Below are 27,683 nucleotides of genomic sequence, written 5' to 3'. Positions count from 1 at the left end.
GATGGTCGGTCACTTAGCCTTTTATGTATATAGAAGATGTTTTTAAACTGTCATCATATTGTGTGTGTGTGTGTGTGTGTGTGTGTGTTTAATTGAATATTGCTCTAACACTTAATGGTGTCTCAAAATTGTTTCAGGTCATTTAAGATACAGCAGATCCTCAAATGATGTCATTTCCTTATAATGTTGATTAGATGCTGTAGGAACAGAACTCTTGGTTATATCAATTCGCCTTTGGTAAAATTTGTTTTGTTACAGGTCATTTTGTTTGAAGTCATAGAACCTATCAATAACTTTAAGTAAGGATTTACTGTACTAGTACAACATGTTTGTAAAGACTTCAAGTTTTTGCATAGTATAGATATGCTATAATTTATTTCAGCAATCTTCTGTGGTTGCATATTCAAAATGTTTGTGATTCTGTGCTTCTGTAAAGCTGATATCCAATTAAAGTTTTCTATTGGCTTGAAAATGAAAAGTGAGGCTTGTACTACATTTTTTTCTTTTGAAGGGTGTAACTCCTGTTTCTAGATTCATTTTTTGTATGTAGCTGTCTAGCTAGTTCTTTTGTTGAAAAGAGTATCTTTGTTGCATAGAATGGCTTCTGCTCCTTTGCCAAAGATCATTTAACTATAGTTATGTGGATATATTTCCAGAGTTTTTATTCCATTAGTATATTTGTCTGTTCTTTTGCCAATGCCAGACTCTCTTGATTATTGTAGCTTTATAATAATTCTTGATGTTGGGTAGTGTCAGCCCTCAAATTTTGTTATTTTCCTTCAATATTATGTTGACTGTTCTGGATCATTTCCTCTCCACATAAATTTTACCGTCCTTTTGTTATCTGCAAATAAGTTGCTGGGATTTTCACTGGGATTACATTAAATTTATAGATCAAGTTTAATCAAACTGGAAATCTTTACATAATTTTGAGTCTTCCTGTCAATGAACAGGAATATCTTTCCATTTGTTTAGTGTTGTTGTTTTTTTTTTAATTTCATTTATCAGAGTTTTGTGGTTTTCCTCATATAGATCTTTTACATATTTTGTTAGATTTTTACCAATTTCATTTTTCTGGGTGTTAATATAAATGATGCTTAAAAAAAATAACAGCTTTATTGAGATATCATTTACATACCTCTGTTTTTATTTTCAACTGGAGGCCCAGTTCACGAATTCGTGCACAGGTGGGGTCCCTTGGTCTGGCCGGCAATTGGGGCTGATGCAGGGGCCGGCCGGCTGGGGGGAGGTACCGTGGGAGGTTGGCCCCAGCAGCAAGCTAACCAACGGCCAATCTGTGAGGAATTGGGCTTCCTCCTCCCCCTGTCTGTGTCCGGGGTGCAGGTGAACCAGATTCGGGGCTGTTGGGGCCCCAGCAGCAAAGTCTGGGTCAGTGCGCATCATAGCTACCAGCCGATCCTCCGGTCATTCTGGTCGTTGGGTCGTAAGGGTCGCTTAGGCTTTTATATATATAGATTTAATGTGTTTATTGCTGGTACATAAGAAAGTAATTGAGTTTTGTATATTAACCTTATGTTCTGCAACCTAGCTGTAATTGCTATTAGTTATAGGGGTGTTTTGTTTTGTTTTTGTAAATTCTTTCATATTTTCTACATAGATGGTCATGTCATCTGTGAACTTAGACAATTTTCTTTTCTTCTCAATCTCTCTTATTACATTAGCTAGTATTTCCAGTATGATTCTGAAAGGGTGTGATGGACATCGTTGTCCCCTTTCCACCTTCCTTTCTGTGAGGTCTGGGTTAAAATTTTCTTCATTATATTTGTTCTGCAGCTCACCAAAGCCCATCGACAAGGACACATGGTGAAAGTAGATTGGCTGGACAGATTGACATTTAGAGAAATTGAAATGATAAATGAGGTGGGTTGTATCCCTTTTTTATTTCAAAATATTTTCTCTCAGCTATCTAAATCAAGAATTTTTTTGACAAGATTTATTGCCAGGTATCTATTGGGGCTATTGAATAAGTGTAGTTTAGGGAGTTCTATGCTAGTAAGTGAAAATGTGTGATATATGCCTTTCTTATATCTCAATGTTATAAATAGGTAGTGGATATAGCAAGTGTCTTAAATATTATATAAGTGAAGCCTTTGTGAGTTTGATGCTTCATTTGTGTGTTCTATCTCCATTTGGCAGCTCATTATGTTCAAGTTCAAGTCAATATTAGATACATTTATCAACAGTGGTACCTCTTCATTTCAGTTACCTTAAATCATTGTTAGCAAGTTCTCTCCCCAGTTAGATACTTCTTGTTTTACATACTGCATATAGGACTCTGCACCCTTAATGAAGTTGTGTGGTTCAAGTAGTTGATTTATTTCTTGATTTTATATATTGGTATAGAATATGTTTATTTAAAAGATGACATCAATGAAACTTCCTGAAAGTGAGAACACATATTTTTCTTTTTTGTGTATTTACACTGAAATAGATGTCTGGTCTAACATTCAGTATCAAGATAGCAGAAAAAAACAGTTATATTAATTACATTAGGGAAGAGGAGTATCAATTTTGTGATATGCCTAGCTTATAGAGACATCTACAGATCACTGTTCTTTGAAAAGTGTTCAGGAGGTGGAGAGAGAGAAAAATTTTTCATTTTTATAATGAAGACTTGTAAAAGTTATATCCCGACATTACCTTTTAAAAAAATCAGTGGTGTTTAACCATTTATATGCAGTATGAATATGGGCGTCATTCCCAAATTTATTCATACTACATTCTCATATTCAAACTGTAATAGAAGTTAATTTTTGTGAATTTTTATAATGGTCGCATTCCAAAAATAGTTTAATCAAAATACTTCGCTATTATTTTTTTATCCTTCAACTTAGGTTCCCCTAGGGTAGAAAATGTAATGTTAGGGCTTACTTTGCCCAGCATTTCCCATCCCCCCTCCCCCCCCCCATAAAAGATAAGAGACCATTAGTTACCCTAATAGAGTATAATATGCTTTATAAAGCTGAAAATTTAAGTGACCTCCTTAGACTTTTATATGATTTTATACATGTAGATTTAAAACCATTTAAAAAACTTTTTTGGGTCAAGACTAACCACCTTTTAGACTTCATTTGATTTTCACTTCTTTAACAACATAGTATTTGCTTTTTTAAGGGGACAAGTTTATACACAGAATCAACATTTCTTATGTTAAGGTGGAAGTAACTCTTTTCCAGTATACTTTAAAAAATTTGATAAAAATTTACAAATGCCTGCACGTCCTCTCAAGATCACTTATAAATTTTGAAAAACTTATAAAGTTTATATTTGTTAGGTCAAATGACCTCAGTCCTTTGTTTTCACACTTTAACTTTTGATTTTTGTCATAATTGTATTAATTGATATAGTTAGATTTGTCATATGGTTTAAGGATGAATTGTTCTTTGCTTACAATTGTTAGAAGTACAAAACATCCTTATTGTTGAAAGTAAAGAGTTCTAATGCAGTGTATACATAATATCATCAAGATTTTAATAAAATCCAAACTACTGAATAAACCAATGATGTCATTAAGTTTAGGAGAGAGTTGTAAGTGACTAGTAGATGGTACTGGGTAAAAGAGTGGTGCTGTGTATAAGATAGAAGTGCTGCATGAAACAGTGCATTTATAATAACGAAATGAAAATTTGTCACATTCTAAGTTGTACCTGATAGATCCATGTATTACTGAATTGGGAATAACGATACATACTGATTCTTTAGGAGAATGTTGAAAATGGTTATTTTTCAACATTATATATGCAGAATTAATAAAAATCTTTTTTTTTTTTAGAGTGAAAAACGAAGTTCTAATTTCATGTATTTGATGGTTGAGTTTCGATGTGTCAAGTGCGACGATAAAGAATATGGCATTGTTTATTATGAAAAGGTATTTGCCTTGGAACTGTTATGGTCTCTAAAGTAGAGGGGAGGGGAAACATTAAAAAAAATTACTGTTGTTCCTGCTGAGATGAATTATTTGGTTGCAGGATAGCAGAAGACAGCTGTCAGGTGCAGCTGTTTATGTATGCACAAATCATCCTGTAGCTCCAAGATTACAAAAGCCGATCATTCATAGAATGCAGTTCTGGGTTACAGAATTCAATAAATATGCAAGAGATCAAAAACTTTTTGATTAATTATTCTGAAAAGTGGCAAGTAAGATATTAAAGCAATAGCTTTATTAACAATTAAAATTCATTTGAAAAGTAAAAAGGGGGATCATGCTTTTTTTTTTAAGTAGTATGCTATTGAACATTAAGGATTGCTTGTTACTTGAGTATTTATATATAATGTAATGGAATTTTATATGTGATCCAAACATAAGTATGCTTATGAAAGACTTCACAAATCTACATTTATTTATATGTAAAATATATGCAGAATTAAGAAAATAATGTTATCAGTAGGCTGAGTGATAACATGCAATTCTGGATTTCCTCTGCTCTGCTCATTACATGAAAGAAAGTGGTGTGTGGTTTGACATGTAGCCTCCAGAAAATACCTGTGTCTTAAATGCTTATTGAAGGGTCTTTATTCAAGTACCACAAAAATAACTGTACTTAGTTCAAAAAATATAAACCAGATATCTGCAATCGTTGTAGAAATAGTAAGGCAAGTGCTTACATCAGTACGAATGAGGAGTCTTTTAATACATGACATAATAGAAAAATATTTTCTCTAGTATATAGCTAAGCTTATCCCATATAATGAAAGCCTAATATGCTAAGTGCCCAGTTGTCCAGTCTTCCGTTCAACCAATCAAAGCGTAATATGCTAATGATATGCTAAGGCCACTCAACCACTTGCAGTGATGTGCACTGACCACCAGGGGTCAGACACTCTGACTGGTAGGTTAGCTTGCTGCTGGGGTCTGGCCGATTGGGACTGATGGGCCAGACATGCCCTGGAGCCCTCCTACAGTCCCTCCCTTGCCCTGATCGTGCACCAGTGAAGTCCCTCGGCTTGGCCTGTGCCCTCTCGCAATCCGGGACCACTTGGGGGATGTCGGAGAGCCGGTTTCAGCCTGATCCCGCAGGCCAGGCCGAGGGACCCTACTGGTGCAAGAATTTGTGCACCGGCCCTCTAGTATGCAGTATATATGTTTATTAGAAGCAGCACTTTTAAATCACATTTTAACTTTAGTGTGTTCAAGCTGTCACAAGTGATTTAAAAAATATGTATTTACAACTATAATTTATTATTTGAAGCATGTATTTATAATGGAGGTATAGGGTTTGTATAGTTAATTTATAATCACTTTTCTGGTATTTTTCAAGTTAATATTTATATTTTTCCCCTTGAGCTTATATCCTTTCCTTCTAGTAAAAGATTAGGAAACATTAACTTGTTTCAGCTTTTTATTTTATAAATGATATTTCTTGGGAGGGGAAAGGAGATAGAAAGATAGACTAACATTGTTTATTAACTTATTAGAAAAATTACCTTATAAAAAGAAAGGGAAATGTAGGTGAATGAAATTTTGTCACCAATACATTTTAATAAAATTACATTTTATACTTTATGCCATATGTAATTTCATTAAAAGTATTATTCGAGCTTATATTGCAAAAGCATACTGATGGAGGTGGTAATTTAAAACATTGGAGATGTGAAGGATCTTTTGAAAGACTGTTTTGATAATAGATGAAATAATAACAGAACAGAAATTAGAAGAATTTCAAGTATTTTTGAAAAGGTTCTTGACCCCTTTCTACTGCTTCTTGAAAAATTGTCCATAAATTAATGCCTGTGTACCCATCCTGTCATATTTCCACTTAGTGTAAAGATTGCTGGGCCAGTGTATTGAATCTAATGGAAATAGACTTTCTTGTCACCTGTCTTTTGTGACACATAGCCTTAGTGAAGATTACTTGTCACAGTTGGGCTGATAAATGTGTTTGCTGGTATTGTGACTAAGAATCAGCCTGTTAAACAATGGCTGTGGGAATTCGTGGTTTTCTAAGACTCAATTACTGAACTAAAGTAAAGTCACAGTACTTCCCCTCCTTCAGTCTCCTGATTTGGTTGCACATATCTAAAATTGAAATTATAGGAGCATTTGGAAATTGACAGGAAAATTTGATGTTGGGTATACAATTGTCAGAAAATGAATTTTGACTTTAATTAGTTTAGTCTTTTCCAGTTCTTATGCAGTGACATTTTATTATCCTAAATTACCTTTCTTGCCCGAATTGGATCAAAATTTTTCAAAAAATGATAATACCAACAAAATAAGACAGCTTTATTTCTTAAGAACTGATGGACTGATTCTCATTATTCAGGTTTGCATTGTGTTGAGTAGCTATCCCTCTGAGAAGCCATGCTGCTGAGTCTCTAGCTGTGTATAAATCTGAGTAACATTAACCCCACGCTTATAATTCTACTTCTGAGTGAAACTCAATTGTGGTTATTTGAAGTTGCCAACATCTAGTTAGTAGTTTTTGCAAGTGATGAAACTTATCCATTGTATTGTATTTTAGTTAGCTCTGTGATTTCTTATTCTAAGTTTGACAATTTGAACATATTATTTTTCACCTCCTGTCATTGTAAACAGTTTTAGAAAAAAAGACAAAAACCATCTGCTGATTTCCAGACTTCATATCTCTAAAAAAAACTATATTACAAATTTGTATTGTTATATTTTATTTTTCTTGAAATATTTTATCAGCAACAAAAGGTAAAAATATATTTTAAAATGTAGTTGAAAAAAAAATAAAATGTAGTTGAAAGAAGATTAATTTTTGAAAGGAAGGAAGGATGTTCATTAAATAGAATTAAAGTACATTGGAGTGTACATTAACATGTATTGTTTTTTACCATTTGGTTACATTTTATTTACCTTCTTATTTTGGAAATTTATTACATTGTAATCCAGGATGGTGATGAGTCATCTCCAATTTTAACAAGCTTTGAGATAGTGAAAGTTCCTGACCCTCAGATGTCTATGGTGAGTTATTATCCAATTTCTTATGAAAATGCTCCAATCCAGAGTGATTGTGACTTAGATCGACATCATACACTTCTTTTTAAAAAGTATATAAGTACCTCAGTTACCTAAAAGTGATTTATAAATCCACTTCAGCTATGTGGAATCAAGTTCAGATGGGATTTTTATCAGAAACTTTAACACATAAAAATAAGGTCAGGATAGTGTAGTGTTGGGGAGCCATGTTATTTAGATTATGAAGAGCCAGGCATGTAGTCATGCAGTGAGGACTTAGGGGAACAGGTACAGGCACACCTTGAAGGTACTGCACGGTTGGGTCCAGGTTACCACAGTTAACCATTTGTATGCCATAAGTGTCTATAGACACAAGCGATGGACCTTTTTTATTTATTTATTCATTTTTAAATATATTTTTATTGATCTCAGAGAGGAAGGAAGAGGGAGAGATAGAGAATCATTGATTGGCTGCCTCCTGCACGCCTCCCACTGGGGACCTTCAGTCCGCAGGTCGACGCTCTATTCACCTGTCCTAACCAAACTGTCTAGGACGAGGTGGACCTTTTTTAATTAAATTCAAAATATCGTGGCAGTTAACTGGTTAAGTGGATATCCCAATAAAGTAAGTCACAGGAGTTTTTTGGTTCCCCGATCTCTGCTAGCTTTAAACATTTCTTCTGCAGCTTTCTCACTTCTTCCAGCCTTCATAGAATTGAAGAGAGTTAGTGGGGTCTTGCTCTGGATTAGACTTTGGTTTAAGGGAATGTTGTGGCTGGTTTGATCTGTCCAGACCACTAAAACTCTTCATATCAGCAATAAAGCTGTTTTCACTTTCTTGCCATTTGTGTGTTCACTGTTGACCCTTTTAATATTTTTTAAGAACTTTTTATTTGAATTCACAACTTAGCTAATTGGTGCAAGATGCTTAGCTTTTGGTCCATTTTAGCTTTCGGCATGCCTTCCTCACTAAGCGTAAGCATTTCTAGCTTTTGATTTAAAGTGAGAGAAGCCATTGTAGGGTTACTAATTGACCTGATTTCAATATTTTGTGTCGGAATAGGGAGACCTGAGGAAAGAGAGAGAGATAGGGAACAGCTGGTCCGTGGAGCAGTCAGAACACATACAACATTTATCAATTAAGTTTGCTGTCTTATATGGTGAGTTTTTAGCATCCCAAAACAATTTTAATAGTAGCATCAGAAATCACTGATCACAAATATAATAAAAATGAGAAAATGTGAAATATTGCAAGAATTACCAAATATAACACAGAGATACAAAGTGGGCAAAAGCCATTGGAAAATGGTGCTTATGGACTAGTTTGATTCAGGGTTGCTACAAACCTTCAATTTGTAAAGAAACAAACAACACACACACACACACAAAAAAAAAACAACAACAATGCTGCAATATCTGTGAAGTTCAATAAAGCGAAGCGTAATAGAACAAGGCATGCCTGTATTTGAAACAATTCCCCGTCATCTAGAAGGGGAATTGGTTTATACCAGGATGTAAAAGCATCAATGATGGAAATTTTTAGGGAGACGGGGTTGGTTGCAAAATATGGAGGATCATTGTAGTTATTAGAACTATTCAATTTGAATCATGATGTCTTGGATGATTTTGAGACACCTCCTTACTGCATTTTTGAAATCTCTCTTTCATGAATACAAAGAGTAAATTCCTCTTTTGCAGCAGAACTTTAATTAGAAGACCTTATATTTAGAAAGTTCCAGCCAAAAAAATCCTTTTAACAGCATAATAGATATCATGATAGTCATACTTAAAATGCATCTACTTCACTTTGAACCATTTTATTCTTATTTTATGAGTTTCTAATTAGATTAGTTACCTTCCTAATCAGACTAAAGCAGATTAAAGGTAGCACATTGGAAAATGAAAACATGAAGTAAATATAGGTCATTGAATCAGGAAGTAGTAGCTGATGACCTAGCATCAGAGGAAGAGATAGGGTAAAAAGAATATAAAAGATTAGAAAAGAAAGGTCACTTGGGAATCTTTTAGAAACAAACACCCTAAATACCTTCACAGAGCCTATGCATAGCATAATAAAATTGAGTCAATATATCTACATTTGACCCTGAGTTTTCATTATAAAATCAAATTATATTTCACATTCTGAATATTTGAAGCACACAAATAAATGTACTCTGTGGGTACCTTCAAAATGGCCAAGAGTAAACAAGTTTTGTCATATTGGGATCATAGGTATTACTTTCGTGTAACTCCTACCAAAATGTCAGGTCAATGAGATGTCTGTATATTTAGAGCGTTCTTTTCTAAAGAAAATGCTCATCAGCAGTTATAGCTTTAATATTATGGATGATGTATTTTTTTAAAAAAGGAACTAGGGCCCCTGTTAAAAAATGTTACTTTTAAATGAAGCAAACACAAAAGAAAAGTTAAAAAAGCAAGCTACTCTTCTCACCCACTGTGCTCAAAAACTCAGTTCAGCATTGCTTACTAGAGAAATATATTTTAATAAAGTAACTTTGAGTGCCACTTAGCTGGCATACCAGGTATCAGACAATAAAACAGACTATAAAACTACAATTACAAGTGGGATACTATCACATATATATATGCACAGATAGACTGGTGGAACTGAATACACAAATAGATTCAAGAAAATATGGAAATTAGTACATGATAAAAGTGGCATGTCATCACTGAAGCATAGTGCTGGGGAACTGATTAGCCATTTTGAAAATATTAAATTAAACCCATTCCTCCCACAGATCATAAGGAAAAACTCCAAATGAATCAGGGATTTAAATGTTAAAAAATGAAACTTTACTGGTACTTTACTCTCAGTGTAGGGAAAAACTTTGTAATGATGACTCAAAACCCAGAGGCAGGAAAAGAAATGATTGATAAATTTGACTATATTAAAAAATTGACTGCATGGCAAAAACACCAAAACAAAGACAATTGATAAATTAGAAGAAACTGTGACATACATCTCAGACAAAGGGGCAGATATCTAATACATAAAGAAGTCTTAAATACTGGAGAACAAAGGACCAAAAGCCCATTGAAAATTAGGAAAAGGACGTGAATAGACAATTTACACGTGCCAAAATAAATGCAATAAAAAGTCTCTTTAGCCAAGACAGTGTTTTAAAACATGATTTTGGCCCTGGCGGGTGTAGTTTAGTGGTTAGAGTGTTGGCCCGCACACCGAAGGGTCTTGGGTTCAATTCCTGGTCAAAGGCATATACCTGGATTGCAGGTTCGTTCCTGACCCCAGTTGGGGCCCGGGCATGTGTGCGGGACAACCAATCAATGTGTCTCTTCTCACATTGATGTTTCTTTCTCTCTGTCTTCCTTTTCCTCCTTCCCTTCCACTCTCTCTAAAAATCAATGGAAAAAAATATCCTCAAGGTTAGGATTAACCAAAAACTTTTAAAAATAAAATAAAACATGATTTTGACCATAAGTAAAATAGTTAACACCAAATATGTACAATTAATTATTATGGTCACTGTCTCTGCCCTCAAGCTACTATTGGAATTAAAACTGCTAAGGTGATAGTACTACAGGGTATCACAAGGTATTAGTAGCTCATAGGAAGAGGGGAAGCTTTAGTCTGGGTTGTCAGGGAAGATCTTAGAGAGAGGTGGTATTGAATGACGAGAGAACATAAAAACCTTGAATACCTGGAGAATGGGGATAGATGTTTTAAGAAGCTGGAACGCCATGTGCATGCCTGTTAGGGCACTAGTGAAGCATAAGGCATGCTTAGTTTTATTATCTCAAAATGGTGATATATTTTTAAACACATAGGAGACTCAAGTTGTAACCAAAATAAAATAGTATTATAAAATGGTCTTAAGTAACTATTAACTTTTCTATTTCTAACTGGTATTGAAACTCCCTTTTGGTGAAGTTTACATCATTGATAAATATTTTAAATAATTAATAGGAGAACTTGGTTGAGAGCAAACACCACAAGCTTGCCCGGAGTTTAAGAAGCGGACCTTCTGACCATGATCTCAAGCCTAATGCTACCACAAGAGACCAACTAAATGTAAGAATTTATAAAATATTAAAATAAAAATAATTACATGGGTATGTTGGTTATAATTGATGTGATACCACTTCACTTATGAAGGTTAATGAACCCAAAGTTATTTCAAATTTTGGTAGTTTTATTATTATTTGGGGGCTTTCAGTAAATATATCCGTCCTGGAGATAGAGCTACAAATAGCATATACTTTCACACAATAGCACTCTTACAGCTGGCGCTATGGCCCTAAGCTGCATTGCCCAAGAGAGGCCTTGGTGTGCACACATGCATGGTAGTGCATGGTGACTGGATAAGAGAAAGATTTGTTTGGATTTTTCCCATTTAAGGGGGAGTCTTTAGTTATTTTGTTTGGTTTGGTTTGGTTTAATTAAATTAGGTCTGTCGTTATATACTTTATATGAAGTATGACTTTTTCATCTTATCTTTTTCTCCCCTTTAGTAATATCCTTTTTGGACTGATAAGGACAGTAAATTTAAGTCTTACTTGGCTGCATGCACATTCTCTATGCTTCCACAGTAGTTCTATAATAGAAATATTTTAAGTAAATGAAAATTTTTAAATGGGAATATATAGAGGAAGAATATATTTGATAAAAGTAGTTCTTTTTTTCTTTGTTGTAGATTATTGTGAGTTATCCACCAACCAAGCAACTCACATATGAAGAACAAGATCTTGTTTGGAAATTTAGATGTTATCTTACTAACCAAGAAAAAGTAAGTTTCTTGAATGTTTTCATATATCAAATGTATCTACAATGTTTGTTGCTTATGAATGAGGTGAGGCATAACTGCCATAGAAATAAAGAGTTCTTGTCAAATTTATTAAAAAGTTGCAGAACAATATACTAGTATGTGATAATCCATTTTTAAAAAAATGTAGAGGTAGACACACAAAGACACATGTACCCATTTGTTGATGCATTGATAGCGACTGAATGGGTTGGGTCAGAGGCATGAGTTTTGTTTCTGGTGCTGCAACTTATTATTAGTAGGTAAGATGAGGCAAATTGCTTTGGAAGCTTGGTTTCCTCATTTTTCAATGATGAAATGTTCCTTAGCAGGTCAAATATTGCAGGTGAATAACCTGTCCAAGTACCTGGTGAATAGTAGGTGCAGAGTACATGTTGATTTGCCTCTTTTCTTCTCACTTCTTTGAGCCTGGGTTGGCTAGCAAAATATTTACATCACTAAAGGAACTGTAGAATTCTGGAGGACATATGGCTAGAGAGAGTATGAGAAATGTAATTTGAAATGTGTAAATTGAGTTGGTAGAGTGACAACCAGCTTGGAGTGCAGGATAGAGGCTCGGTCAGAACTAGACATTTGCTTTTCATAATGAAGCCATAGACCAGATAAAGTCTCTGGGGAGAGGAAATTATGATGAAGTCAGCACTAGACCTGCATCTGCAGACTTGGTTTTGACTCTCAGTGTTGCCACTAATAAGCTTTTTACTGCAGGCAGATTATTTTACCTACCTAAACATTAATTTCCTCAGATATAATATGATTGATTAAATGACAGTGAACTTTAAGTCTCTTCCAGTTCTTAAAATAGTCTGCAAATTCTTAGAACATTGATTCAATAACTCTTAAAATATGATAATAGTAGCCAGTATCTATTAAACAGCCTTTTATGCCAAAGATCTTTTATGCCCCATAAAAACCCCACAATTTAGGTATTAGTGTTAATGATAATATGTTTTTATTGATTTCAGAGAGGCAGGGAGAGAGAAAGAGAGGGATAGAAACGTCAGTGATGAGAGAGAATCATCTATCAGCTGCCTCCTGCATGCCCCCTACTGGGGGATCAAGTCTGCAACCTGGGCATGTGCCCTGACCAGGAATCAAACTGTGACCTCTTGGTTCAGGTTTCAATGCTCAAACACTGAGCCTCACCAGCTGGGCCAATTTAGGTATTATTGTCACTATTCTACAGGTGAGGAAACTTGAGTCTTAGATTAAGGAACCTGTGCAACACAAAGATTTTCAATGCCGCTCCTTGATGTGCTCACATTTATGAGTTAGAATAGAAAGTCATCAGTGAAGACAAAATAGAGGGTTATAGAGATCCTCTCTAGTTCCAGCATCATGCACATGCCTCAGCAGAAATTATGAAATGCATTGGGGGCAGAATAGAGAAACAAAAGGAAAAGTAATATTGGTCAGAAAACTGTTCTAAAGTTCTGTGAGAATGAATAAATCCTCCTATATAATAAAAGGCTAATATGCAAATTGTCCCCTTGGGAGTTCGACCGGGAATTCGATTGCTCGCTATGACGTATGCTGACCACCAGGGGGCGGCATGGAACATGGCGGGCGACCAGCTACAGTGGCAGGGCGCTGAGGGAGCAAGGGAAGGGGGAGGCCGGGAGGCAGGGAACCTGATCAGCCCTGATCGCCAGCCAGGCCTAAGGACCTACTTGTGCACGAGTTTCATGCACCAGGTCTCTAGTATATTTTATAATCTCATGAGATGGTCCTTACCTGCTTTAACTTGTTTTTCTGAAGCAATTGTATTTTCTTGATTTCAAAATAAAGATAAAAATCCAGCTGCAACTCATCTTAACTCTTCAGCTTTGAATCTTTATCTTTTATTGAGGCCTTTGGAAATTCTTTGTAGTTGAGCATCTTCATTCTCCTTATATCCATAACAAGAATGAGAGAAGAATTTTAAAATTTACTCTAGCTTTGAGTGTTATTCTCTTCATCACCACAAGAAAGGAAATATTCCTCAATAGAATCACAGATTTCTTATTTTGTGTTTAAAAAAAAAATTGAGTTAGGATATGATACTCTGTTAAATGAAGAATAATGTTGGTCACAGAAATTGTATTTTGAATGCAGCACAGTGTTGTGTAAAATACACAGCAAGATATTGAATTAAACTGTTAGAATGTATAGGCTCAAGAAGCATAGAATAGATTTACAGAGCAAAACTGCTTCAGATAGAAAGGCTTGCAAGAAAAATTGTTTGTTTAAAAAGTAGTCACTTCCCACTGAAATTCAATTACTTCTAGATAGGTGCAAAGGAAATAAAATGCTCAAGTGATATAAAGTGTATGACAAGTTTCATTTAACCAGTTGATTTTAAGTTTTCGAAGTGTGGGTGATGAAACTTCAATTCTCAGGACGTATTATAGGATTCTTATGATCACTAGGCCGAGTGGATGATATTTTCCAATGTTTGGGAAGCACTTTTCAATATATTGGCCTTGAAGTGACCAGAGAACATATTCACACAGACACATTTGTATCTTTGTAATCATTTAAAATGGGTTTTGTAGGAAACAGATACTCCTGTACCCTTGTCCCTTAATTTATCTACAAAAAGAAGGTCAATTTCCCAGGAAGAGTGCGTTAGATTATTTGGCATTTGGTTCCTGAGGCTAAAAAGATTTTCTGGAGGAGATTTCAGTGCCCAGAAAACAAATTGGTGGAAATTTGTTCTTACAAAGTTATACTTATTTTTGTTGTTGTTAAATTTGGTCTTTCCACCTATTTTTGTCTATGTGACCGTCAGGGCTTGCTGGCACGCAGTCTTCATTACTGCCAATGAAAGCCGTCTAGCCTAGACTTGATGTTGCACTTAGAAAGTTTATAACAGCTTGTCCAACAAAACCAGTTAAATTTATGAAATATTTTAAAATCTGTGGTCCATAGCATTTAAGAAGTGATTCTTAATTGAATTTATTAGAAAAACAACTGTGATATTACAATATAACAAGGAATATATATTTGGTCTTTGGTTCCTGGCATAGTTTCTAAAACCCAGGAATTCCATAGTGGTAGTGATGAGAGGAAACATGTTTATAATGAGTTCTCTTCAACCACACCTGAGTTTATACCAGCGGTTCTCAACCTGTGGGTCGCAACCCCTTTGGGGGTCGAACGACCCTTTCACAAAGGTCGCCTAAGGCCATCGGAAAACACATATAATTACATATTGTTTTTGTGATTAATCACTATGCTTTAATTATGTTCAATTTGTAACAGTGAAATTGGGGGTCACCACAACATGAGGAACTGTATTAAAGGGTCGTGGCATTAGGAAGGTTGAGAACCACTCGTTTATGCTAATGAGGTGGCTCCTGGAAGCTGGGGCTGGTTGCCAGAGGAACCAACCTTGTGATTAGAGGGTTGGAACTTTCAACTCCGTCCCCTGATCTCTGGGAGAGGGCCTGGGGATTGAGAGGGGACAGTGATTTAATAAATCATCCCTATGTAATGGAACCTTCATAAGCACCTATAGTGATGGGATTCATAGAGCTTCTGGGTTGATGAACAGGAGAGTGGCACCTCAGACTATATGGGGACAGAAGCTCTTGTGCTTGGGACCCCTCTGGACCTTGCCCAATGTACCTCTTCATCTGGTTATTCATTTGTATCCTTTATAATATACCAACAGTAGTAAGTCAAGTATTTCTCTGAATTCTGTGAGCCAGTGTAGCAAATTATCAAACTGGAGGAATGTATTCAGAAATCTGGGCAACCTGGGGATCCAAAGTTTGGCATCTGAAATGGGAATTAATCATGTGAGACTGGCCCCAGGTGTTAATGTCAAAATTGAATTAAATTGTAGAATGCCTAGTTGGTTTCCTCTGAAAATTAGGGAGTTGAATGGTATAGAAAACTCACATGCTTGGTATCAGGAGTGTCTTGAGTAGAGGAATAGGTTTTCCTTTAGCAACCAAGTAGAAATTTCTAATAACTGAGTTGGTAGGAGTTAAAATTAGAAATATGTATGATAAGTATTGTATCTTACAGCTATAAAGTGATTGTGCTTATGATTGTAAGACTAGGCGGTACCAGTGAGGTGATTCTAAGATCAAAGGGAGTTTAACAAAAATATTTATTGCATCTTTTCACACAAAAAAATATTTATTGCTATTAATATAAAACATGGTAATAAGTGTGATAATGTTAACATTTGATGTTTGACTCAACATCAGAAATGGGTTAAAATATTGGATAATAAAATATTAACATTTATCAAGTATTTATTATGTATTAGCTATTGTCCTAAACATTTGTATTCAATAACTTAATTTTAACTACAACCTAATAATGAAAAAGGTCACTTAAAAGTTAAATAATGTGCTCCAAATGACTCCGTTAATAATTGATGGAGCCAAGAGTTGGGATTTGACCCCAAACACACTGGCTCTCAAGCTTGTGTGTGCACTCTAGGGATCACATTACGTTTGAATCCTGTACTTTTACAGAGATCAATAAAGCATCTTTAAGAATTTAAGATGGAGTATCATCATTATTATTGCTGTCTTCAGAGTCTTATGCTTTCTGTCTTTATCATTTCTCTTCTTGTTTCCTTCATTCTACTACCTCCTTGTTTATATTTGTAATATTTAACCCTATAAAGTTGTGGACATCTTTGTACAGTGCCTTATGTATCTTGGCAGTAGTGTACGCTATAAATCTTACTAATAAGTCTACAAATCTGAGAATGTGCGAGTTAGATTGTTTCAGTTATTGAATTGAATATAGGCATGCTGCAAGATTTGCTTATAATAAGCACATAGCCACATGTTTCTATTAAGATTGCTGATGTACGATGAAATGGAAAGCCTTTTGCTGTAGTTATTTAAGAAGCATTGCATTGTTTCCACATTCAACCTAGAAATATATTTTAGAAATGAAAAGTAATTGCATGGGTGATTCCTAGGGCAGTCCGTGTTCTTATTGGAAGGGGAAACATTGTACTAAACGGTGTGCAGGAGGTGCAGGAGAAATAGATAGCTATCCTTGGGGAATGCAGACTCCAGTTGTAGAATTAAGAAAGCCCTCAAAAGTATTTGGCAGTTAGAAGAGCATCATTTAAATGAAAGTACTAGGATTAAGGCAGCTACTGAAGGAAGAGCTGAAAGTTGCCAAAAACTTCCTGGAAAAGTTGAATTTTTGACAGGTAAGCACCTTTTTTTAAAGAGCATCTATTATGTATGCAACCATGAGTGACATGCTCCAAGGTAATTTACTTACCTGACAGTCTGGTGAAAACTTCAGTATGCTACCAATCTAAAGTAGTGAGGTTTCAGAAAGCTACTAAAACAGTTAGCTGAATCATAGAATATTTGCTACTGCTTCTGTGTTTATCTATTTTTATACTTGTTTCTGTGGAGTTTTTATTTGTCTGTTTCTATGAAGAGAGACATAACAATCATTTATTTGAGTCCTTATGTATGTGAGTATCTAAGAAACTCAATGATTCTAGAGAAATGTTCAAGGTGAGTTAGTGGTGAGGAGTCTACCCTGCTTTGCTTTCAGAATTTCTCATTCATTATCTGTTTTATGTCACATGTAAATGTTGTAAAATGGTCAGCTCGTCTCAGAAGCATTTGAGAGTTCATGAGATGTGCCTCAACTTTGTCTTGAGGCCTGTAGTGTTTTAAAATACCAAAGCATGCCCGGCTGGTGTGGCTCCGTGCTTGAGCATTGACCCAGGAACAAAAAGGTCTCCAGTCCAATTCCCGGTCAGGGCATATGCCTGGGTTGTTTGCTCAATCCCCAGTCGGGGGCTGTGCAGGAGGCAGCCAATGAATGACTTCCTCTCTATCATTCTCCCTTCCTCTCTCTCTAAAAATCAATTATATATATATATCTATATACACACACACACACACACACACACACACACACACACACGTTTAAAAATAAATAAAATAACATAGTGAAGAAAAGTCAAAGAAAACTGAAAAAATTCATTGTGCTCTGAAAGTAGTTTGATCTGTGGAGTTACAGGGAACATGCTTTTGTATTTTCCTGCCCTGCATTGTTTCTAGGGTTGAATCTATGACTATAGTGTTCACAGAAGGAGTCTATCACTGACTCTGCCACTCTTTCATCAGGACCAAGGGGAACCTGCTTCATAACCCTTGACCTTCCCTGCCCCAGGTCATAGGCTGTTGTTTCTAATTTAAACATCTTTTCTGATTTTAGGCTTTGACAAAATTCTTGAAATGTGTTAATTGGGATCTACCTCAGGAGGCCAAACAGGCACTGGAACTGCTGGGGAAATGGAAGCCCATGGACGTGGAGGATTCCCTGGAGCTACTGTCCTCCCATTACACCAACCCCACAGTGAGGCGCTATGCTGTGGCCCGGCTGCGCCAGGCAGATGATGAGGTACATCAGTATTCATTATTCCTCTTTGGGTACATGTTAAACTAGAGCCTGATCATAGGCTGAGTGTGTGTGTGTGTGTGTGTGTGTGTGTGTTAGAGAGAGGAGGGGTAAGGAGATTTTTTCAGGGGAGAAGAGGATATACTGGGTATGTTTTCAGAAGTAAAATTAAAATATTCCTCCAGGGACTCCTCTGTGAAATGAAAATTTACTTCCTGATCTGTTTCATGATAGGACAATCTCTCCCAGGACACTCACCTGGCAGCAGAGCTTGCTTTGCTCTGTCTGGAAAGAGGAATTCTAATGAAAAATGGTTTAATGCAGCACCAGCTAGGGAATAATTCAGATCCCCTCTATTAGTCAGTATACAACAAGCCCCATTTAATTGTAGCCTTGCAAAGCCCTTGGGGCCTCTAAAACAGAGGTGCATGGTCATCTTATTCTCCTTCAAACTCCTTTAAACTTTCCACTGCTGACAGTTGTGTGTATGTGTAGACTTTCTGAAGGTGGTTTTGAATCCTCTGGAAAGCAAAGCCTGCAAACTTGATGCTGGCTGTTTTTATATCTCAGGCCCCGAGGGAAGGAGGAACAGTCTGTGTTGACACAAAGAGTTGCTGCATCTTGAATTTTAATAATTCCTAATAAGGTAGACTAATCCAGCAATATTTTTTACTTATGAATTTTTATAGGGTGAATGTGCTCTCAAATATAACCTAATAGTCTATGCCAGCCTGCAGTACTTATGCTCAAACCTCAGTATGTATCTAGGAATGCTGATCCCATAGAACTTTATCAAAGATCTTTATTAAACACAATTAAATCATTTTGAATTTATAGTGGTATATGAATTTCAAGAAGCAAAGCTCAGCCTTTATTAAGGTTGATATTTGTATGTGTGTATTTAATTATTGTAAAGTTTAAACACTAAAGTAAATAGTATTGTAAGTGCTTGCATTTAAAGTACACATCTTTAACAATTACCAACTCATAGCCAATCTTATTTCATCTATAACACCTCTTACTCTCTCCTCCCTGTTCCCTCCCATTCATTGGCTTCCCTGAGGAAAATCTCAGATATTGTATAATTTTATCAGGACAGGATGTTATTCACTCTCCTATTAAAGAGCAGTTCTTAGCATTGTGATTTGGCATATTATCTTCTCCTTCCTAATTGTCTTTACTGTATTGCAAGTAAAAAAATTATTACATATTTATTTGAAATATCAAAATACTTATTTTTAAATTCATTAGAAACTTCACTCAAGTCATTAATTCTTTATATTTGACATGAGTCATAAAGTTTAGATAAAGGCCTCTATGGTATAGTCAACACAATCCCTCAGTGTGAGTTCATATCTAAATAAAAAAGTTGTAAATAATTATTTCTGATTGTCTGGCTTTTGTTTTCTCAAACTTAGAGGCTAAGTGTTTGTGTCTAGAGTTATCAGTGTTCATGTAGATACTGAACTCTTTCTAGACCATTTATAATTTTTGTTATGAGGTGTAGAGAATAATAGAAACATTACATGCATTCTAAACTACTAAGTGTGGTTCAACGATTAATTTTTAGGGTTTTTTTGTTTTGTTTTTTTTGAAATTTCAAAAATATAGCATAAATACTATAGTGGTTAAGTTAGCTCATGATTTCCCTTTCTCTGACCCTTACTTCAGTACTGAATTATGTATACTCAGCTAAAAAAACTATTGATTCATTAGATGTATATTAAGATCTGAATTTTGTCTTTTCTCTGACTCTATAGGCCTATATATATATATGTGTGTGTGTCTTTGGAAACACTACATACTGTATTATTCTCACCTCATTTTCCTTTCTATCAAGTGATAATAGTTGCTTATGTCACTTGATAGTTATGAGAAAAAATTATGTGAGGCAAAGTTTGTTTGTTTTTGGTGTTTGCTTTGCTTTTTGGATACTACTTTAAACAAGGAATTTACTGGCCACTTACTCTGTGCCAGGCACTAGTCTGTGACTTTCTTCTATTAATTGATTTAATCCTCATACCTCATTCCTAAGGCTTGTATGATCTGTCCATCTATAGATGAAGACCCAGTGAAACACCACAAGATTAGGTATCCTAGTGATCTGACAAAGGAAACACAGCTGATAAGTGGTAGAGAAAGTGAATTGTTAGCATAATATTTAGGAATAAGTTATGTCTATAACCATATTGCATTTGTTTTTTTAATATTATCTCATTTCTTTATTTTCCAGGATTTATTGATGTACCTATTACAACTGGTCCAAGCTCTCAAATATGAAAATTTTGACGATATAAAGAATGGATTAGAACCTACCAAGAAGGATGGTCAGGGTTCAGTGTCAGAGAGTACATCAAGTTCTGGAATAAATTCTGCAGAAATAGATAGGTATGGATATCCAGGGAGGACTGGTTTTCACATCGGAGAGTTTCCCTCCTTTCTAACTGTCTTCTTTCCATTTTCCCTACATGTACAAAATCCTAGTTGGTACTAAGTTTGAAGTTTTAGCAATGAATATGGCATGTGCACTCACAGTTTTTGCAGGCTATGGAGTCAAACTACCTAAGTTAAAATCTTGACTCTGTCACTTACTAGCTGTGTACATTGTGTAAGTTGCATATTCTCTGTGGCCCCCGTTTCTCATCTTAAAAGCAGGGAGGATAGCAATAGTAACTGATCTTTAAGGGTTGTTGAAACATTGGATGAGTTAATACACATAAAGCATTTAGAAAAGTGTCTGACACATAATGTTCAGTAAGTGTTAGATACTATTTACTGTTAAAGTAAATGAAGGACGGCATGTTAGTGAATTCAAATATTTTATTGTAAAATTGTATATTTTACTAGTTATACTAAATAAAGAGCATGTTACTTTAATTAAAATCAGCTAGTAACAATAATAACAATTAAGAACTCTCACCTCTGTAGCAGACACTGTGAGGTAGTCTATATACATTGCTTTTTTACAGTAATCTACTGAGGCAGATGCTCATATCCAGAATTTAGATATCAGTGACTTACTAGAAGTTAAGTAAATTGCCCAAAGCTCATAACTTGCAAATGGTAGTGTTGACTCCAGAGTCCATGTTCTTTTTACTTTGCCATTATGTTTTTCATCAAATCTTAAAATTTGCAATAAATAGGAACCTTTGGGCAAGAACTTTGAGGCCCAGTGATAATAAGCTATTTTGTAAAGTCTTGAGAATGAGTTCTGGAAATCAGATTACCTGAATCAGTCCAGATATTTCAATTGTCACATGGGCTCAAGATTATATTTCTGAAATTTTTTATGATTATGTTAATACTGTTTTTATCTTCTGTTTTTATCTTCTGTGTTTCATTTGGAGAAGAACTGAAAAACAGAGATAATTTTTGTTTTTGTTTGTAAGAGAAGATACCCCTTACATTTTATCCCAGTATACATTGGAAGCCTTCTATCTCTAGTCATGCTACCTTCCTCCTTACTTATGCCACCTAAAATGTTTTCTTAGGGTCTGCTTAAGATTTTATGGCAGGATATACACTGTAACCCAGTATTTCCCAAATCATGGTCTGCTGGTCACTAATTTGTGTATTTTTAAAAAGATATTAAGTTGTTAGGGGTGGTTTTGTGACCAAATATGTTTGAGAAATGTTGGAATGCTTGTTTAAAGTAAAATGGGCTTTTTTTTTTAACAATAGTATTTAGCAATATGCAGACTTGCACATCTCCAAGCAGCTACTATCTATATTCATTGACCACAAGGCCTCTTTCCCAAAGCATACTGTGACTCTGGTGTTGCACAGAACACACCTTAGGAAGCGACACATTATCCGGACACAATCGAGATGAATATGCTAAAGAAACAAAACAAAATGTATCTGCTGTTCCAAACAGAATATGTTACATATCAGTGATATCTCCTATTATTTTTTCAGCTCCCAAATTATAACCAGTCCTGTTCCTCCAGTGTCTTCCCCTCCCCCTGCATCTAAAACGAAAGAAGGTTCAGATGGTGAAAATTTGGAGGTGAGTGCAGAGCTTCTCAAGTTTGCTATAGGAGAGATCCTACCAGATAAACACTGTAGAGTGGTTTTCATTTTTTAAATTTTTATTTATTGATTGATTTTAATCCTCACCTGAGGATATGTTTTTCATTGATAGTAGAGAGAGAGGAAAGGAGAGGAAAAAGGGGAAGGAGGGACAGGGAAACATCCATGTGCGAGAGAAATGTCGATCAGTTGCCTCATACCCGTGCCCCAACTGGCGATCGAACCTACAACCTGAGTATGTGCCCTGACCAGGAAACAAACCTGAGACCCTTCAATGCATGGGATGATGTTCTAACCACTTATCCACACCAGCCAGGGCCTAGAATGGTTTTTGAAACATGGATTTTTTTTTTTTTTTAAGCACCTGAGTATTTTTTTCCATTGATTTTTAGAGGGTGGGGGGAGAGAGAGAAAGAGAGAGAGAGAGAGAGAGAGAGAGACATCAGTTGCCTCCTGCCATTGGGTCTCAGGATGGAACCTGGAACCCAGGTAAGTGCCCTTGACTGCAAATTGAACCTGAGACCCTTCAGTCTGCAGGCCAACACTAACCACAGAGAAACACCAGCCAGGGCCTATTGTGGCTTTTAAAACATTGATTTTGATTAATAAACCAAATATTACAACTTTATTGAATAACCTGTTTTATGATGCATGTTTATGACTTTTCCTCTCAGCAAAAAGCACCAGATGATCTTCAATTCGAGGCTTTTTATTGGTGCTTTGGGCATATGAATAGATTCATATGCAATGTAAAAATAAACTGGCTTCAGTATTTTATTAAAGAAACTCAATATTTATTGCTAACATATTTATGAACATTACTGTAATTTTTGGTGTTTGTGATTACACTGTAGAAATGTGTGGCTTTGATACTAAGGTTGATACACTACAAAGCTGTTTTTTAACTCATAGAAAAATTAAATCTTTTTAGATAAGTAGACTGACTTTTGAGGTAAAACAGGCCTCTTTGGCTGGTGCTACTCTGAAAAGTGTATTCGGAAGTGCATTTGCAGAAGCACTAGTATGTATTGTTAAATTTCTCCCTAAGACTTCTAATTTGAGAAGAATCTTTGACACCCCTGATGTTTAAAACAAATATGTGTTTAGATATCAAACAGTTAATAGCAGTTGGTAATATATATATATATATATATATATATATATATATATATATATACACACACATATATACACACATTTCTTTTCATTCTTTCAGCAAGATCTCTGCACCTTTTTGATATCAAGAGCCTGCAAAAACTCAACACTGGCTAATTACTTATACTGGTATGTGAAAATAATTTTCTGTTTATTTTCTGTAGGCCCCTTCCCTCCCAATATCATAAACATTAAGTCAGTTTAAAATAATGTGTGAGCAACCATCAAAAGCCTAAGTATGGTATTTATATCTAGCTGTATTCCTTTACAACTGTGCTCGTGAATGCTTGTTAGCACCACCATTTCTCTTCTTTTCACTAACTTTCCAGTATCTAAGATCAGGTTAAGGTAATGAGTGTGTTTTTTTGTTTTGTTTTTTTTCAGTTTGATGTCTGCTTGCCTTTTATGGCATCTAAGTTTAAGTATGATGCTTTATAGTCCCTTAGGAGTGTGTATTTTCACATTATTTACCAAAACATCAGAAGCATACAGAAATGGAAAGTGGGAATGTGAGGTTACTTATTTTATGGACGAGGAAACTGAGGCAAAGTCATCATGTAATTGAACTTGGTAGAACCTGAAGATTAGATCATTTACCTAGCACTTTGCCATTTACAAAGTATTTTCAGTGACCTTTTCTCATTTGTTCCTGTGAAGTTAAATAGGGCAAGTATTAAATACCTCTATTTTATGGTCTCTTGAGTTGAAGGAAAGGAAGAAACTAAGGCACAGGAAGACTAATTCACTTTTTGAGATATAATTAATATGAAGCATGATTCCCTTTATCTGTCACAAAACCCTACAGTGTAAAGGACAAGAAGACTAAGCCACAAAGAGAAATATTTTGGTTCAATAAAAAATAACACTAGGATTAAACACTAGACAAGGAGACCTTATCCAGTTTTGCAGAGCAAACAAAGGGAAGAGCCAGCTGGGTAAGCCCTGCCTGAAGCCTCTGGACATTGAGAGAACATTTAAAACTTCTCCACTTACTTGATATATTTTTAACTATAGAAATAATCTCTAATTTTTACTGCTCAATTTACTATGCTTACTTAAACAGTACGAATTAATAGATCTCCATTCTGAAAGTTCATTATTTTTTAAGAACAATGAGGCATTTTCCTTTCCATGATAGAATTAAACAAAAGACTGTCTTGTTTTTGACTGAGTTTAGAAAAACTGTCCAGTAGGTCAGATATACATTTTAATTGTTCTATTTCCTTTTGAACATTTTGAATTTCCTTTTTCATTTGTTCCCTTTCTAGTGATTTAAATGGGATTTCTGCTCTAGCTGAACCCTTAGGGGCCTATTGTTGTGCAGACAATCCTTTTAAAATGAATAGTGTCAACCTTTTAAGCCACAGAGAGAAGTTATAGTCTCCGATCTGTGAAATGTTGGGCATCAGGATCTATAAATCGTTTCAGAGTTTTATTTTTATAGCTATTCCAGTATGATGGAATTGAAAGTAAACTTTGGATGCTTTGACATGTTTTTCTCTAACTTTTAAGACTTTTCAAGGTAATAAAGGTTATTTACCCCACAAAACAAAATTGCCAGGAAACAGGTAGTCCACTGATGTCATCTTACAATGGGAAACGGGACAGTTTTGTCTGCCTTTCTACTTGAAGATGACAGATTTCAAGGGACTACCTTAGAGTGCTTTGTAAAATCTAGCTTACTGCTCTGAACAAAGAATTCAGAAATGATTCAAATCTACATTTTCTAGTCATGGTCTAAATCTACCCTTCATATTTGGAAATGGTACTGTTATTTTTATTTTATATGGACTGTTCTGTGCAGCAGAACTTTGGCTTAAATGATTTTGAGAGGTGTTTGATCCTTGACCTTTATATTGAGCACCAGTCTATACCCTCAATCACACGAAATCTCTGTGGCCATTGTGTTGACTTGGTGGTCTAGGAGAGCAAGGAGCCTGCAAGAGGTGGTCATCAGTATTGCTCATTTGTAAATGAGTTTGCTGCGTAAACACACAGGAAGCAGTTGTTAGGACATGCGAAGACTTCCTGAAAGAGATAGGGTGTTGCCCTCTGTTGGAAGGATGGGTAGACTATGGGAAGGTGGAGATGGGAAGGTGTTTGTGGACAGTACTGCAACATGACCAGAAGCACAACGGGGTAGTCAGGGGATTGACCTGACTGAAGTGTGAATGCATAAAATGGGCATAGTGCAAGTTTGCAAGTAAAAGCAGACCACATAATGAAATCAAAATTAATCCGTAGGTGTGTTAAAAGGAATGTATTTACCTATTTGAGAATTATTAACTTAGAAATAATGGTTAAATCCATGAGATAAGTCATTTATTCGTTCAACAATAATATATTGAATATTAGGTGCCAGGCATGGAAGTGCCAAGGGTAAGCTCTCGGCTCTCATGAAATTTACCTTCTACATGGCTGAATATACTCTTTCCCAGAAATAGAACAAGGAAATACGGTGGCTGTGACTTGAGATTTGTAAAACACTATTAGTTAACAAGGTTGAAAAGTTTCTTGTGGCTTCTCAAGATAAAACAATGTGGGAGTAAGCTGAGTAGAACAGGAAGAATTTTGACCAAGGAGTCCAATGTCCTGTGTTCCGATTTTAGCTCTACAGTCAGCTAATTGTACCACGGTGGAGCAGACAACCCCTCTAAATTTCGCTATTGATGAAACAAGCAAGTGGGTACAGATGCATGATTTTCATACTGTATATCATCTATAATCCATTGAAACTTTTGGTTTATGCATCTGTGTGCATAAATGTGGCCGTGTTTACAAAGTTGGGAACCCCTGTAAATTGGTGCAGCGACTACAGAAAACAGTGTGGAGGTTTCTTAGAAATTAAAACTTGAACTCTCATATGACCCAGCAATTCTGTACCTCAGAAAGTATAGGAAAAAATGCTCGTTTTTTTTTTTTTTGATCCCAAAATTTTTAGAAAATCTAGTATATTGTGCAAATTAGTTATTTATTTACCTTTTATAGATGGTTGTATATGTTGGCCTTTATATTTCCACTTTTAAAAGAGTGATGATAAAATACCTCATTACTTCCATTTTATTATTTTTGCAAATGTGATTTAATCTTTTAGTGGAAAGGCATAATTATTTACAAAATGAACCTGAGATTCATTTCACATCATCTGAATGACAACATATTTTTAAGGTATGTGATAGTGGAATGTGAAGATCAAGATACTCAGCAGAGAGACCCAAAGACCCATGAGATGTACTTGAATGTGATGAGACGATTCAGCCAAGCATTGTTGAAGGTAACCGTTTAACATAGGGTGACAAATCTGGACCAGATCTGGCCTGTTGCCTGTTTTGGTATGTCCCTTGAGCTGAGAATGGTTTTTATATTTTCAAATGGTTCAAAAGAGTCAAAAGAAGAATATTATTTGTTATGATATAGGAAAATTATGTGAAATTCAAATTCAGTGTTCTTAAGTGAAATGTTATTGGAACCTAGTCATGCTTTTTGTTTTCATACTCTTTATGGCCAGTTTTGCACTACCTTAGCAGTTGAATAGTTGGAATGGAAAGTGTATGCCCAGTGGGCCTAAAGAATTTATTCCTTGGCTCTTTACAGAAATTTTGTTGATCCCTGATTCAATGAAAAAACTTATACATGGAACCAAAAACCCCAACACTTTGCTTTTCCATTTCTACCTCTGTTTACTATTTTTATTTTCAAAACTAAGTATGTTCCAAAAAAGTTTGGCAGTGGTCATATTGCAGAAACTTTCCATATAACATATATTTTCCTTCTTAAACATTTTTTAGAGATGGTATGTAAATCCATTTTCCCTTGGTGTTTGTGACTCTTACAGCAGTGTCACAGTTCAGCCAGCAGTTGTACCAAGGTGAGGCAGACAACCCCCTAAATTTCGCTATTGATGAAACAAGCAAGTGGGTATAGATGCATGATTTTCATACTGTACATCATATATAATCCATTGAAATAAATTTAAAAACTCACAGCCTAGCATTGGTCATTTAAAGAGAAAATATGGTGCACAGCAATGAAAAGAAAGCACATCAATCTGTGATTTTCAGAAATACTCCTTTATCTTCTTTCATCTTATTAAATATTTAAATCACCTCTTATTTAACTCTTTGAGACTAAACTTTTATATAGTCCTCAGAGCTCAGTGTCTCTACATCAAACTGATTAGCAAATACCAAATAATTAATTAGCAAATTGGTGCTCTATTCTAATCTCAGTTCTATCACTTATGGCATTTGTCACTCTGTGAAGAAATCTCAGTTCCTCTGAGCTTACATCTTTTCATCTTCAAAATGAGGGTGATAATATTTTCCCAGCTGTCCTTACCAGTGTAATTGGAAAATTCACTGTAT

The 27,683-nt window shown here is 35.4% G+C and overlaps 1 protein-coding gene across 3 annotated transcripts in view; it reads left to right on the top strand.

Moving 5' to 3' along the window:
- PIK3C3 (phosphatidylinositol 3-kinase catalytic subunit type 3) overlaps positions 1–27,683 on the top strand; it is a 72,724-nt gene that overhangs the window by 16,746 nt on the left and 28,295 nt on the right. For all 3 annotated transcript variants that reach the window (XR_002828321.1, XM_006085149.3, XM_014452561.2), the window contains 10 exons: positions 1,795–1,881; positions 3,794–3,889; positions 6,878–6,949; positions 10,893–10,997; positions 11,620–11,712; positions 17,950–18,135; positions 20,366–20,520; positions 22,051–22,141; positions 23,381–23,448; positions 26,488–26,593. Coding sequence is in view for 2 of the 3 variants with exons in the window: in XM_006085149.3 (XP_006085211.1) it covers positions 1,795–1,881; positions 3,794–3,889; positions 6,878–6,949; positions 10,893–10,997; positions 11,620–11,712; positions 17,950–18,135; positions 20,366–20,520; positions 22,051–22,141; positions 23,381–23,448; positions 26,488–26,593 (1,059 nt within the window). In the remaining variant the exon portion in view is untranslated. The remainder of the gene's footprint in view (positions 1–1,794; positions 1,882–3,793; positions 3,890–6,877; positions 6,950–10,892; positions 10,998–11,619; positions 11,713–17,949; positions 18,136–20,365; positions 20,521–22,050; positions 22,142–23,380; positions 23,449–26,487; positions 26,594–27,683) is intronic.

The sequence above is a fragment of the Myotis lucifugus genome, unplaced genomic scaffold (assembly GCF_000147115.1).
Source record: "Myotis lucifugus unplaced genomic scaffold, Myoluc2.0 scaffold_16, whole genome shotgun sequence".
NCBI lineage: Eukaryota > Metazoa > Chordata > Mammalia > Chiroptera > Vespertilionidae > Myotis > Myotis lucifugus.
Note: the sequence above shows the minus strand (reverse complement) of the source record. Positions and strands in the feature narration are given on the sequence as shown.